Source organism: Musa acuminata, chromosome BXJ1-9 (genome assembly GCF_036884655.1).
Source record: "Musa acuminata AAA Group cultivar baxijiao chromosome BXJ1-9, Cavendish_Baxijiao_AAA, whole genome shotgun sequence".
Classification (NCBI taxonomy): domain Eukaryota; kingdom Viridiplantae; phylum Streptophyta; class Magnoliopsida; order Zingiberales; family Musaceae; genus Musa; species Musa acuminata.
Genome location: NC_088335.1, coordinates 34,197,616 through 34,212,674, shown reverse-complemented (window position 1 = coordinate 34,212,674; position 15,059 = coordinate 34,197,616). Strand labels below are relative to the sequence as shown.

At 37.0% G+C, this 15,059-nt stretch overlaps 1 protein-coding gene across 1 annotated transcript; it reads left to right on the top strand.

Moving 5' to 3' along the window:
• Positions 1-2,026: 2,026 nt before the first annotated feature.
• LOC103998378 (protein-tyrosine-phosphatase IBR5) lies at positions 2,027-12,326 on the top strand. Its single transcript, XM_009419839.3, has 5 exons — positions 2,027-2,412; positions 10,007-10,106; positions 11,290-11,347; positions 11,436-11,542; positions 11,755-12,326. The coding sequence occupies exons 1-5, from the start codon at positions 2,176-2,178 to the stop codon at positions 12,078-12,080; spliced, it is 828 nt and encodes a 275-aa protein (XP_009418114.2). The 5' UTR covers positions 2,027-2,175; the 3' UTR covers positions 12,081-12,326.
• The last annotated feature ends 2,733 nt before the right edge of the window (positions 12,327-15,059 follow it).

The following is a 15,059-nucleotide window of genomic DNA, read 5'->3' as shown; positions in this document are numbered from 1 at the left end:
TCAACTCCATGTTTCTCACGTACATACAGCTGATCAACTAGTAGACTCACTCACAAAGCCTCTCGCCCGTAAACTTTTTTCATCTCATCGATCCAAGATCGACATTCTTGATGGAAGCTCAATCTTGCATAGGCATGATAAGTAGATAAGATTTCCTAGGTAGTTGAGGAAATCTCTAAGCATTTGAGAAAAATCCTCCATGCTGAATGTGTATAACCTCCCTGTTGAGTGTGTATAAATAGCTATCAAGAACTCACTATAAAAAAGAACTAGGTAATTACATCTTATACATTTCATAGTTTCTTATATGATTTCTATCCTTCTATCTTCTTAGTTTAATTCTTAACAACAACAACCTTAACAAAAAAAAAAAAATATATATATATATATATATATAGCAACTCATTTCCGATAATCTGAAACGTCTTTTAAGATTCCTCGTACAAAGGGAAATATGAGCCCTCCCTTTTTACCAAATAATTAATTCAGACAACTTCTTAGCTAATCAACATATGATTAGCTACGCACCTATGCATTTTTAAAGGACAACGTCTTCAAGATTCCTCAGAGAAAGGGAAATATGAGCCCTCACTGTATGATCAACACATCAAATAGTATTTTTAAAAATGTTGAGCACCAATGTCCTAAAACAGCTAAGGTGTTAAGCGCTTGCCTAGGCGCTCGTCCCAACGAAATGAAATGGTCTAAAATAATAAAATCTTAAAAATATATTATAATTAACAAATATAATACTAAATTGAAAAGATATAACAAATGCAGGAGTGAACTTTTGCAATCAAATTTGCTGTCAAATGACTTTTGCACTCAATTTTACACTCAATTTTTCCAATATCAAACTATCATCTTTTAAGTACAAACCCATCTTAAACCTATTTCACCAACAACCATTTATTTGAATTATCGATGTACTGAGAATAGATCAATATTATTTCATAAATCATAATGAAAATTTAATACTTAATTATATTTTATATAAATCATTTTTTTTTATTTTGTGTAGATCTATCAAAGTCATATGAATTAAAAATATATTAACACATCTATCCAGAAAAAATAGATTAATTAAAAAAATAATTATTTTTATATGTTTACAAATACTCTAGTTTCTCTCACGACCCATAGCACTATATATCGAACTAAGAATTTTGGTAAAATTTTCAAATAAACTCCATCAATTCAACTACCAAATTAATATTATCGTTAACAATAATATGCTAGAACTCAGTAATTGCTTTCGGATTTTAATTATGATCTTCATACAGCAAAACAAGTCGAATTAAGAAAATAGAATAGACACAAAAGAAGAGGACAAGAAAAAAAAAGAAGAAGAAAGAAATAAAATTAAGATTAAAAATCAAGAACTTAGCAATCGGAATGATTACCGTGGTTAATACCATATTTGTTTCTAACACTCTAGTTCTGCGATCCTCTAATTACGGTGAGCCGGACATGGATTCTCAAGCATAGCAAGGTACCAAACCAACCACCTTTAAGGCAATCACGTGATCAATAGATTTCTCCAAGAAATGATTCAGTGGAAGAACATATAATAACAAGCAGCTTGTTGACCTTAATTATACGACGGCTTTAAAACCCAACCGATTTCGATTGTCCATCCATCCATGTCACGAGAATCCAGATGGGTTCAAATTTGTAGGATCCCTGAACAGCTAAGAATGATTAATTATCATCATCATCATCATCATCATCATCATCATCATCCAGATAGATGCTCATTGATTTATTTGCCATCTCAGATCTAGGATTTCTATTTTTTTTAATGATTTTAAGAACGCGTAAAAGGCCTCGTAATTTTCACCGCGTGTATGTGATTTGAAGTACACATGGGTATGTGATTTGAAGTACACATGGCTGCTCAGACAGTATGGGTTAAAAGGTAAAAAGTAAGAAAAAGGGGGACAAAGCTTGCGACGCACCACCCAGTCAAAATCTTTAGGTAGATCCATCAACGTTCTGGTTGTCTCTCTTCCCCCCCTCTCTCTCTCTCTCTCTCTCTCTCTCTCTCTCTCTCTCGTTTTCGCTTCCCGAGTCCGTCGAGCGATTCTTCAAGGAAAGAAGGGACTTTTTGTTGGTAATATCCTTTTGTTGGGTGCCGATCGGGGTTCGGGGATCGGGAATCAATACCGTCGTGCGATGAGGAAGAGGGAGAGGGAGAACCCCTGCGACGTTTGCGGGCATTACCACAAGTACGAGGAGGGCGAGGTCTGCGGGGTGTGCGGCCACCGGGTTGCTGCCGCGCTGGCGCAGCCGATCCAGCAGAGCAGCGCTTTCCCTTCAGAGATCGTCAAGGATTTCCTCTACCTCGGCAGCTACGACAACGCCTCCCGGAGGGAGATCCTTAAAACCCTCGGCATCACTCATGTTCTCAACGTGAGTTTACCGCCCCTTGCCTATTTGTGATTTGTCTGTTTACTGCTTTTTGAATGGTCTATGGCTGCCTTTGATGTTGGTTACATCTAGCGAAGGGGATCTCAGGTTTGATTGGCGGTGGCAATCCGCAGCACCTATAGTCACTGATCGATAAATAAGTAGTGATGTGCATGAAATCTTTGCTTCAAATTAACTAATTGCTTTCTCCTTAATGTTTCTAGTCAAGGGATTATGACCTCAGTATTTTATTTTGGTGGACAGGACTAAGAACGACGCACAAAATGATATAATTTAGAATACTGTATAGTTCGCAGCTCACGCAGAACTTCCATTTCTTCTCGCCCATCAATATCTGCAGAACCTTTTCCGTTTCTTAGGAGATAGATCTCTGAAACAAAAGAATGTCGATTTAATGGGTAAGGCTCTCATCAATGCAGAGTTTAGGTGGGTCAATGCGCACAGTATTACCCCTACAAGTAAGGAGGTTCTTTATCACTTGAATTGCGAATAAACAATTTTACTATGACACCAAGGTCCACTGTCTGTACTGTCATTGGAAACTAAATGATTTAAATAAAGTAGGATTAAGATCAAATATGATGTAAGTTTAATAATATTAAGAGGAATGGTACGTGTAGTTAAGATGAAATGACAAAGTTCTCATAAGAATCTTGAATATATTATTTAATAACAACAAGAAATTGAAGAAGATATTCTTCATAGAGTAAAAATTGAGTGATTAAAGTGAAGAGGAATATCAAAAGGTTTTTATGACCATTTAGTATTTTTAGATTGAAAAAAATATGATAATTGTCAGAATAGTCATTCTTTATGGTCAAATCGTTACAAGGTTAAGAAATCACATGGTCAAGAAACTAGTGCAACTAAGAATGTTGAATCAATGTGTAAAAAAGTAATATTTTTGTTTATAAATAATTAGGTGTGGTCCTTATAGAGGAGAAAAATGGGGGGAGAATCAGGAGAGATGGTATCAACATATACAAAGAATTGATATAAATGTTGTGCTTAAACAAGATGATTTGTTTAGTACTAGTGGTATAAGGAGAGATAGAGAGAAACTAAATGATAGAGAAAGATTTGAATGCTCTTAATATAACTAGAAATGTTGTCTGACACAAAGCTCATTGACATGAAAATATTAACATAGCTGACCATAAATAGTTAAGACACTACAACCTGTTATGCACAATTGATAATATCATCTCAAAAAAATTAGAACCATTTGGAGAAAAGCAAATGATGATGTTAGAACCCTATCGGATTCTAAGCTTGGGGTTGATCTCTTTAGGAGATCGGCCTCCTTGGAACTCTATAGGGGTTCCTTTCTCCAAGTTGCTGCTTAAAGGCTGCAGAAAAAATTCATTTATTGTTTGTCAAAAGATGATGAATACATGACTATGTATAGGGTTTCTAAACCCCAACTCCTAATAGGACAACTACTCAAGACTCCTATTTTTAACTAACTCCTAATAAGACTCATACTCTAAGAAGCAACCTCCCAACTAACCCTAACCCTAGCCGGCCTCTTCACCTCTTTAATAGGGGTCGACTAGGTAGGTTTTACACGAATGCCCCTTTCAATAAAATTCAATTAGGACTCTCCTAGCTAGAGTCATAACAGACCCGTCCTCTTCAAATCAGCCTTGTCCTCGAGGCTGACGATCCATGAATTCTGGGAATTTGATATTCAAGTCGTCATAGTTCTCCCAAGTGGCATTTTCTGCTGGTAGGTTCGCTCACTGTATTAGTATTTCAGTAATGGGTCGTCATCATTGAGTCACGATCCGTCGATCAATAATGACACTCGGCTAGGTTTGGAGTTCTCCTTGGGTAGTCTTATTTGGTAGATGGCTTTGGGCTATCCCGTTTTGTCCCAGCTTGAGCTTTAAACATGACACATGGAAGACTGGATGAATTCGGGAGCTAGCGGTTAAGTCCAATTTGTATGCCACCGCTCCGATGTGCTCCAAAATTTGGTAGGGTCCATAGAACCGAGGTGAAAGCTTTATAAATGCTCTGGTCTGGATTGATGTTTGCTTGTATGGCTGGAGCTGTAAGAAGACCCAATCTCCTACTGAAAATTCTCTTTTGCCTTTGTGTTGATCATATTGCTATGTCATCCTTGCTTGGGCTGTAGTGAGATTATCTTTTAGTAACTTCAGCATTTTGTCTCTATCCTGTAGTTCCCTGTCTACTTGTTCTACTTTAGAGGTGCCCAACACATATTTTGGGATCACAAGGGGTGGTCGGCCATACATAGCCTCATAGGGAGTATATTTTGTGGATGAATGATAAGTTGTATTATACCACCATTCAGCCCAGGGAAGTCACTTTGTCCACTCTTTTGGCCGGTCACTAATGAAGCATCTGAGGTATGTCTCCAAGCACCTGTTCACCACTTCAGTCTGGCTGTCGGTTTGTGGGTGATACCTCGTACTCCTTTTCAATTTAGTGCCATGCATATGGAATAACTTTGTCCAACATCTGCTCGTGAAGATACAAGTAGAATTTGGCACAAGCACAATGCGTCCCTTATAGCGTAACTCTTTTGAGTTCCAACTGTAATGAGCCACGAAGCTTGGTGCTTCCTCCAATTTTTTTATGATCTTACTAGTCTCCGGATCTTCCTGCCATTCCCTCTTAATATCCTCAAGGAAGTCGCTGGTTGAAAGTGAAACGATCGAAAATTCACCTTGCTCGAGTAGTCGCGAAAGCGCATCTGCAACAACATTCTCTTTCCCCTTTTTGTAAGTTATTTCATAATCATATCCAAGAAGCTTTGTTACCTATTTTTGCTGCTCAGGGAAGATATCTTCTGCTCCAAGAAATATTTTAGGCTTTTATGGTCGGTCATGATTTGAAAGCGTCGCCCGATCAAGTACGGTCTCCACTTGGCCATCGCATGCACAATCGTGAGTATCTCCTTATCGTAAATAGTCATCTTGAGATGGGAAGGAGATAATGCCTTACTGATATAAGCGAGGGGGCGACCATCTTGCATTAGTTCAGCACCAATCCCGACTCCGGAGGCATCGACTTTAATAACAAGTCTTGCCGAAGTCGGGTAGTGCTAGTACGGGTGTTGTCGTCATTGCGACTTTAAGTTCGTCGAAGGCGGTGGTGGCTTTGTCCGACCATTGGAAAGCATTTTTTTTCAGCAAGGAAGTAAGGGGTGCGCTAATCTTTCCATAGTTTTTCACGAACTTGCAGTAGTAGCCTGTTAAACCGAGAAAGCCGCGTAACGATTTTATATTTCTCGGGGTTGGCCAGTTCTGCATTGCTTCAATTTTGGAGGGGTCCACCGTCACACCTTCCTCTGATATGATATGCTTAAGATATTCTATCTTATGTTGAAGAAAGTTGCACTTCAATTTTTTTGACAAATAGAACATGTTCTCGTAAAATCGTCAAAACAAGTCGTAAGTACTGAAAATGACTTTCAAGAGAAGGGCTGTAAATAAGGATATCGTCGAAGAAAACTAGCACAAACTTACAAAGATAATTTTGGAAAATATCATTTATAAGGCTCTGGAAGGTGGAGGGAGCATTGGTGAGACCAAATGACATTACCAAAAATTCGTAGTGATCATTGTGTGTTCGAAAGGCGGTTTTCGGTATGCCTTTTTCGCACACTCGTATTTGATGATACTCGGATCGAAGGTCCAGCTTTGTGAAGACTTGTGCTCCCTTTAATTCATCAAGCAATTCAGCTACTACTGGAATAGGGTATTTGTCCTTGACAGTTATGCTGTTGAGAGCTCGGTAATCAATGCATATTCGTCATGTTCCGTCCCTCTTTCGTACAAGGAGCACCGGTAAAGAGTAGGCGCTGCAACTTGGCCGAATAACTCATGTTTCGAGCATCTCATTTACAATCCTTTTTATTTCATCCTTCTGGAGATATGGATACCGATATGGCCGAGTATTTGCTGGAGGTTTGCCTGGAAGAATCGATATACAATGATCATGCTGACGGGTAGGAGGTAGGTTGCGTGGTTCATCAAATATATCTGAAAATTCAGCAAGCAAAGGAAGTAGGTTTGAATCTTCAAATTTTGTTGGCTCTCCCTTAGTTTGCTGCTCAAGTTGTACCAAAAAACCGCTGCATGCTTTGTGCAAAACCTTCTTCATTCGTTGTGTGCAAATCATCGTTACGTCGCCCCCACGTTTCCCATGCAGTATCACTTGTTTTCCCTTACTATAAAATTTCATAATTAGTTTCACAAAATTCCAAGAAACATCACATAATGTCGTCAGCCATTTGATGCCAAGCACGGCCTCATAATCATCAAGAGGGAGGAGGAAGAAATATGCAATTATCTCTTGGTCCTGCAGCAATAGTTTCACCCGCGGGCACCTATGATTATACTTCAAAATTCGTCCGTCGGCGACCTTAACGTCAAACCTGCTGCAATTCTCGATAGGTAAGGCCATCCGGACAGCAACCTTGTTGTTCATAAAATTATTAGTGTTTCCGGTGTCAATAAGAACGGTGATAGGTTGTTGCTTCAGAAGTCCTCCCACTTTCATCGTTTGCGGGTTCGCGTAACCAGCAAGGGCATGCATTGTAATATCAATCGGTTGTTGTTCTTCATCCACGACCTCTTCCTCATGCTCCTGGATCTCCTCCTCTATGCCTTCAAGAATTTCAATCAGTAGGAGGCGGCCCCTTTTGCAGCGATGATTGCGGTTCCACGGCTCGTCGCAATGCCAACAAAGACGCTTTGCTGATCGATCACGTAGTTCTTCTCTTGTCAAATTTTTTGGCAGTGAAGGACGGCTGGGTGTAGAAGGAGGTTTATATGCCGCGGGCCTAGGAGAGGTTCTCATCCTCCGAGCATCTTGGTTGAGCCGTTCTTCTTGTCTTCGGGCGAAAGAAATCGCAACTGTCACGGTACGAGGCTGCCGCGCCTTAACCTCCCCTTTTATCTCTGGCTTGAGTCCTTCGATGAATGTTCCTAACAATTGACGGTCAGTCCAATCACGAGCAAGGTAGGATAGCTTCTCAAATCTGGTTTGATACTCTTGAATCGTAGAGGTTTGTCGAATCTTTGCGAGTTGGCCATCGATATTTTCATACTCCGTAGGCCCGAAACGATTCAGTAGTGCGTTTTTAAATATATTCCACGTCGGAGCCCCATGATTGTATTCCGGCCAATTGTACTATTGAATAGCATCTCCTTCAAGGTGGATGACAACAATTTCCACCATAGCATCATCCGACGTTCGGTAGTAGCGGAAGTAATGTTCTGCACGCGAAATCAACCCCGTCGGGTCTCCTTCTTCCCATCGCGAGAAGTCCACCCTCATGTGTGACTGAAGCATGTCCGAGGGCTGTCCCTCCTTCTCTGGAGGCCTCTTTGAACTCTCTCCTTGCTGAAATTTGGTTGGACTCGGCGGTTGTCCAATGCTGAATTCTGCAAACAAAGCGCACAATTTGTCCTCCAAGCGCGATTCAATCCGAGATTCCCATGCTTCAAATTTGGCTTCAAATTTGGCATCAATTGGATCTTGAGAAGCCATAGCATATGCCTGTAGATCAGAGATGTCCCTGTCTTTTTTCTGCTGACGGGTTAATGGCATGGGGTGGTGGAAGGTTCGGAAAAATTGAGGATCACGGAAAGGTACTGCAGCAGATTTTTATGTCTAAAGTGTCGTAGTTTGGACGTAAAAGGTCAGTGATTTATATTGAGAATTTTTTGACGAAACCAAAAGGAAATCTGCTGTTAGGAAGTGTCAAAGCTGTCGTAAAAATTTCGTAGAGATTTGGACAGAAAAAACGTAGTAGCAAGATCAAACAAACTGTATTATACGGTTGGAATTCTGCAGTGCATCTTGCAGTTTGGACATAAAAGATCAGTGGTTTATATTGGGAATTTTTTGACGAAACCAAAGGGAAATCCGTTGTTAGGAAGTGTCAAAGCTGTCATAAAAATTTCGTAAAGATTTGGACAGAAAAAACACAGTAGCAAGATCAAATAAACTGTGCTATGCGGCTGGAATTCTGTAGTGCATCTAGCAGTTTGGATGTAAAATATCAGTGGTTTATATTAGGAATTTTTTGACGAAACCAAAGGGAAATCCGCTGTTAGGAAGTGTCAAAGCTGTCATAAAAATTTCGTAGAGATTTGGACAGAAAAAACATAGTTGTAAGATCAAACAAATTGTGCTATGCGGTTGGAATTCTACAGTACATCTTTCGTCGTAAAGATAAAAACTTTGCGACGAAAAGTTTATGCAGCAATATAGGAAGGATTTTTTTGGATTTTTGAATAAGGATAACTAAATTACAGCAGCAGTAAAGTAGGAAACTAGAACCTGTTGTAATTCATGGGGAAATCAGAGGATGATTTGCGGTGGTGGAGATAACGGTGGAATTTGTCGACGATCTTTTAAGCAATTGTGGGAATTGTTTTGGGCGACCGTGGAGGGCTGATGGATGGCTGTGGAAGGGCAACGAGACGCCAAGAGCGTTGCTCTGATACCAAGTGTTAGAACCCTTGCGGATTCTAAGCTTGGGGTTGATCTCTTTAAGGGATTGACCTCCTTGGAACTCTATAGGGGTTCCTTCCTCCAAGTTGCTACTCAAAGACTGCAGAAAAGATTCATCTATTGCTTGTCAAAAGAGGATGAATACATAACTATTTATAGGCTTCTAAACCCCAACTCCTAATAGGACTCCTACTTTTAACCAACTACTAATAAGACTCCTACTCTAAGAAGCAACCACCCAACTAACCCTAACCCTAGCCGGCCTCTTCATCTCTTTAATAGGGGTCGGCTAGGTAGGTTTTACATGAATGCCCCCTTCAATAAAATTCAATTAGGACTCTCCTAGCTAGAGTCCTAACAGATGATTTTGACAGCATATACTCCAAAACGAAGACTTTGGGGGAGAGAGCCAGCAAGAAAACCTGGGGCCTCTTGTAGAAATCTCAAAGAATATGTGTCTAGTTTGAGAAAAAAACTAAGGTTATACAACTTATTATGTTGAGTAATAAACTTAAATTGTCACATAGGAGGTTGATTTAACTTAAACTGATTAAATAGATTATCTTTTGACTGATTTATAATGGATCAGTTCGACTTAAAGGCATATAGTGAACTATTATAATATTGAGACTAAAGCTTTAGTAGTTGCAATGCTGATGTTAACCAGCTACTGCAGTCACAAATGTTCCTAAACACAATATGCCATGTCACAACTATAGCATGGTGCCTGTTTCTGCAAAACACCCATTGCTGTCATCACACTGGCCGCTTTAATGAAAAGTGAACAGAAATAGCCATTTCTTAGTATTATGGTTATGTTGTTATATCTTGAATTATAAGGGCTCTAGTAGGATTTTTCTTTCACAATTTGATTTTTTTATATATATCAAATATCAAGTTTGACCTTATTGTGCGTTTGAGACATAGAGTTTGTACTGGATTTCAATCTAACCATGTATTTTCCCTACTTCTGCTCCCAAAATTGATGTGTGCTTTAAATATAGATCTTAACCTAAGCGAGTTATCTTACTCTTGAAAATATTCTTTTACCTGATGTCATTGTTGGATTATGAACTTGCAGACAGTACCAACTTGCCAAAATCTATACAAGAACTCCTTTACTTATCATTGCCTCCAAGATAACAAGAGTCTACAATTTGATGAAGCAAACCAATTTTTAGGTATGGTTTTTGTTTCTTAACATCATTTACATCAATAATTTGGCTACTTGAAATTGTTTTCCTGGATATGAGCTATATTAACATAGAATTGGCAATTTGACATCTTAAAATTGCTGCGCTGCATGTCACTCTATTGTAATTTATATTGAGTCGACAGTTTGATATCCCAGAGAATAGCATATAGTACTGCAGAGATGGTTGGCACAATAGACAATTTGCTGATCAGTCTTCAATAAACTTAAATCTCTGCAGCTGAAGAATTGGAGATTAGTTTTCCTTTTATGTTCTTACCTCTTCCAGGATGGATATTCCACTTGAAACTTAGATTTACTGCTCTTCTTTTCTATGTATTAAAACTGAAGAAACATATAATCAGGAGAAATCCTTGCTGAGTTTTGTGTCAAATTTTTGGCAGTTAGTTACAAGACAGTGTAGGACACCAGTCATTCTGCCAAGTGTTACTTGTAAGGACTTCAAAAAGTATGTAAAGCCTATCACATTTTTCAAAATTTAAGGTGTTTGTGTTAGCAATGATCGAGCATCATCATAAGTGAATGTGGAACATAATCAGCTAAGAGGACAACATATTATTAGGCTCTCCTATTGGGTAGAGCTGCCTAGTTCGGACATTACAGCTTCTTGTTATTGTTTTTGCCTATAATTTGGTATACAGAGGAATATGCAAAATACAAATTGAGGTATCGTTAAATTAAAAGGGCAAAATTATACTAGTTGTATGTGACTTCAACGACCAACTTCCATATGGATTTTGCTGTTTCCATGATTGTTTGTATCCTTTGCATAAATTGCAATGCTTTACTCAGACCTTACACTGTGGTTCTATGTTTGATCTGGACCAGTAGATATTGGGTGGCATGTAACAGTCTGATGGCTTGTCAGGTTAGCAATACGGACCACAACATGTGCCTCCCAACTCCTTATATACTCAAATATCTAAAAAAGGTTCTACTACCAGACCTTTACCAGATTTTACCTGAAAGGTTTTTATTGTTAGTTGTTTACCTTTACCAGACCCATAGACATTTGCATACCTGAAATCTCAAACTATACCTTACACACATTGTTTAGTTGCTTGATGTATTTCAACCACTTGGATTTTGGCCTTTCCGCCATCCATGTAGGTTTTATTTGCTTTCCATTAAAATTCACTATATACATGCAGAGAAATGTGACAAGGACAAAGCTCGTGTGCTTGTCCACTGTATGTTGGGAAAGAATAGGTTAGTTTGCTTCACGTACATGTTTACATAAAACATTAGATATGGTTATCATGTGTGCACTGTATGAGCCATTGTTTTCTCTTGACAGATCTCCAGCAATTGTGATAGCCTATCTGATGAAATGCAAAGGATGGAGATTTTTACAAAGTTATCAGTGGGTTAAAGATCGTCGACCAATGGTGGAGTTGTCTCCAGGTTCTTGTTTTTCCCTATATGATCATATAAGAATGGAGCTCTTGGAAGTGCAAAACTTGGCATAATTGCATTTATCTTTCTTAGTAATTAGTCTTTTTTCTTTATATATATGTTCCGGTTTATGCTGGACATTGGAATTCAGAATCTTAAAATGATGGTTCTTCTTTCTTTCACCGAGGATCCGTACGTACATTATCTGTCTTCTCTTGCAGCTATCCATCAGCAATTGCTGGAGTATGAAGGAAAACTTTTTGGATCCAGTGAAGCCATGACTCTGCAGCTATCCATCAGCCATGACTCTGCAGCCTCTGAATCACTTCCATCTTTTGGGTTTGGATTCCCAAAAGCAGCCGATACATCTTCAGCCCCAATGTTCAATCAGCCAACCTCATCTATCTTGGAACGATCCATTCCAAATGTGTTCGGAAACGATTTTGTCTTTGGAGCAGAAAGAAATATAGAGCAGAGAATGATGGAAACCGGTGCTTTCGTCATCGTGCCACCCAATGCGAGTGAAACCCCTATGGACAGCTCGTAAAGAATTGGTCCGGCCTGTTCCACAAAAGGTGAAATCTGCTGCTGAAAAAAATGGAGGTCCACTTTGTATCCATAAGATGGGTGATGTGAATACGGCTTGTCACTCGGGTTTGGCATCACAAAGTGGTCTTTGGGAAACCGTTGTGTTGTAAACTTTTCTTCCACATTTTCTAAGAGAACTGAAGAACGTTATGAACGAATAATTTATTGCTCATACAAATGTCCAACTACACGAGGAATTCTTGCTTGGGCCACGTTTACCACGTGGAGTAAGCAACACGCACAGAAGTCTTTACGATGATATGTCTTCGAAAGTGCATCTTTTTACGACTGTTGCTTACATGTATCTTTTGTCGCCGTTATTAAAATTTATAAAAAATAGTTAGATTTTTATTTGTAGTATTTTTTGAATTTTTTATAAGAATATGTTTTTTTTCATCTCGAATGGTTCAGTAGCTTTTTGAGCATATATTTTTATCATCTCAAACGTTGTATTTTATTTATTTTTTATCAAGATGATATATAATTGTCCATTATAAAATTTATTATGTATCTCGTCATCTCATTATCTTATTGAATAATTAATTTATGATATTTAAAATTTTTAATTAATTAATATTGATAAAAAAAAGAAAATCTTTTGATTTCGTAATTCATTATGTATCTCCTCATATTAGTCATCCTAAGTTTGCTTAAATAATTAATTTCACTATCTTATTGAATAATTAATTCATGATACTTAAATCTTTTACTTAATTAATATTTATCAAAAAAAAATCTTTTGATTTTGTGCTATCTGGAAAGCTCTTTTTAATGTAAGACTGAAAAATGATTCTTTTCTTTAATTGGGTTTGGCTTGATTTTGAGGTGTTTAGTAGAAAGCTCTCTTTTTAACGTAAGTCTAAGTGATTCTTTTCTTTTCATTTTAATAAAATAAGAGAATGAAGAATGAAATTATAAAGATTGTATGATAAAAGAGAAGATTTGTTTAACTGAGTAGAGAAATCTCATCTGCTATGCAGTTGAGAAAATCTCTCTGTTATCACATTTGGCTTGGCTCTTGGATTTGGATCATTTGTCATCTCTCTGTTAGTTCACATATGATTAAGCCCCATCAAAGAGACGCGATGGGGCTTAATCACATGTGAACTAACATGACGTCGATCAAAGAAGCAGTTCATTTACCCCCATCACATTCCCCATCAAAGAGACGCGATCTCACCTCTCCTTTCCACTAACATGACGTCGAGCTTTCCAGATAGCACAAAATCAAAGGCCCACCCAATAACGAACACTCATCATCACATGAGAGAGTATGAGATTCCAAATATATCAAAACTGATGACATGAACAATTTTTTTTTCTCCAAATCTATTATAACTATCTTATAAAATATTTACACTTGTAATTTAGTATGAGTATTAGGAAACACATTGTAGTATCAACTCTTCTTCTCTTTCACCTTTGTAAGTTAATCTTCGATAAAATGAGAGTAAGTCATGAACATCTTTGAAGAATTAATTTATACTTTCTAATCTATTTGTCGTGAACATTGTATACTAATATCTAGAGAAAATTATATTAGTTTATTTCACTTTTTTTAATTTTAGATATTCATATGAAATTTTTTTTTAATGATTTTTTCTTAATTTTTTGCCTGTATTTATTAAACTTGTGCAAAATAGGACTCTAGCAATTACCAAAACCAGTTTTGTAGCATCTCCATCTTGTACATCAATTATTATAAATTTTTTTTGATAATTGACTATGCAGTAACCATACTTTTACTTTTGGAAGGATCTCCTTCACAATTAAAAGAATTTTTTGGATTTGATTGTTGATAATCATTAAGTTTTCAAATTTAATAATATAAATTTTCGATTGATACAAAAACCACTCCCATAAATTTCTGCACTTAATCTTCATTACAATAAAAGCAATTGAAATTAATTTATTATAACCATTGATATTGTAGCTATCATCAAGACATCAACATTAATACCAAAAATAATTTACATATATAATCTGAAACTTCTAAGGCAAGCATCGAAAGCCCAAAAAATTCTTTAAGAATAATATTTTGATATCATTATCAATTGAACATGAGTCTCATGAAGCTTTTAACTCCCTTAGAAATGAAATTATATTAAGTGTATGACTGCCCATAATCAACTTTATTAAATGCAATCTCTTATGCAAAAAAGTCATCTTATATGATACAATAACTCTGATTTTTCTAATATCGATAATAATAATTTTTGATGTATAATTAGCATTGACAAATTACATTCATGTTCTCTATCAAAGTTTGAAAATTTTGAAACCTTCAATTCTACAACGAGCTACAAGTAATTGGGAACTATACATCAGACTTTTATCTTATAATCTAAAAGTTTGTTTGAATCATATACTCTTTTAAGATTTTTTAAAATTCCTCCTTATCTCCAAATACTTGTAGAAAGACATTTATTAGGTTACAGATTGGTATATATATATATATATATATATATATATAATCAATAAATTAAATTTGAAGTCATTCAAATATACTAACAAAAAGTTCAATATAGGAAAATTCATCATTTCTAGCATAAGGATTTATGTCGTTTAACAACATCTTGGCTACAATAATATTCAAGAAACATTTGTCTAATATTATTATATATATATCATTGTTTAAAATAACTTGCTTGCCAATGACATCTAAGACATCATACATATATGGATTAATGTCACATTTAATCTTTTATCATATCCTTTCTTTATTGAATTCATTTTCAAAGACATTAGCATTTTCAATATCTCACTTAATTTGATTATCAATATCATCGAGAACCGAAAATACTTTGATCTTCGCGCCTACGACGTAGTGGTCTAGCTCTCCCTCACCTTCGCCTTCGGCCTCTCATACCTTTACCTCTCCGCCTTTATCTATTGCTACGACCTTCGTCGCTTCCTATTTCTCGATAAATTAGATATT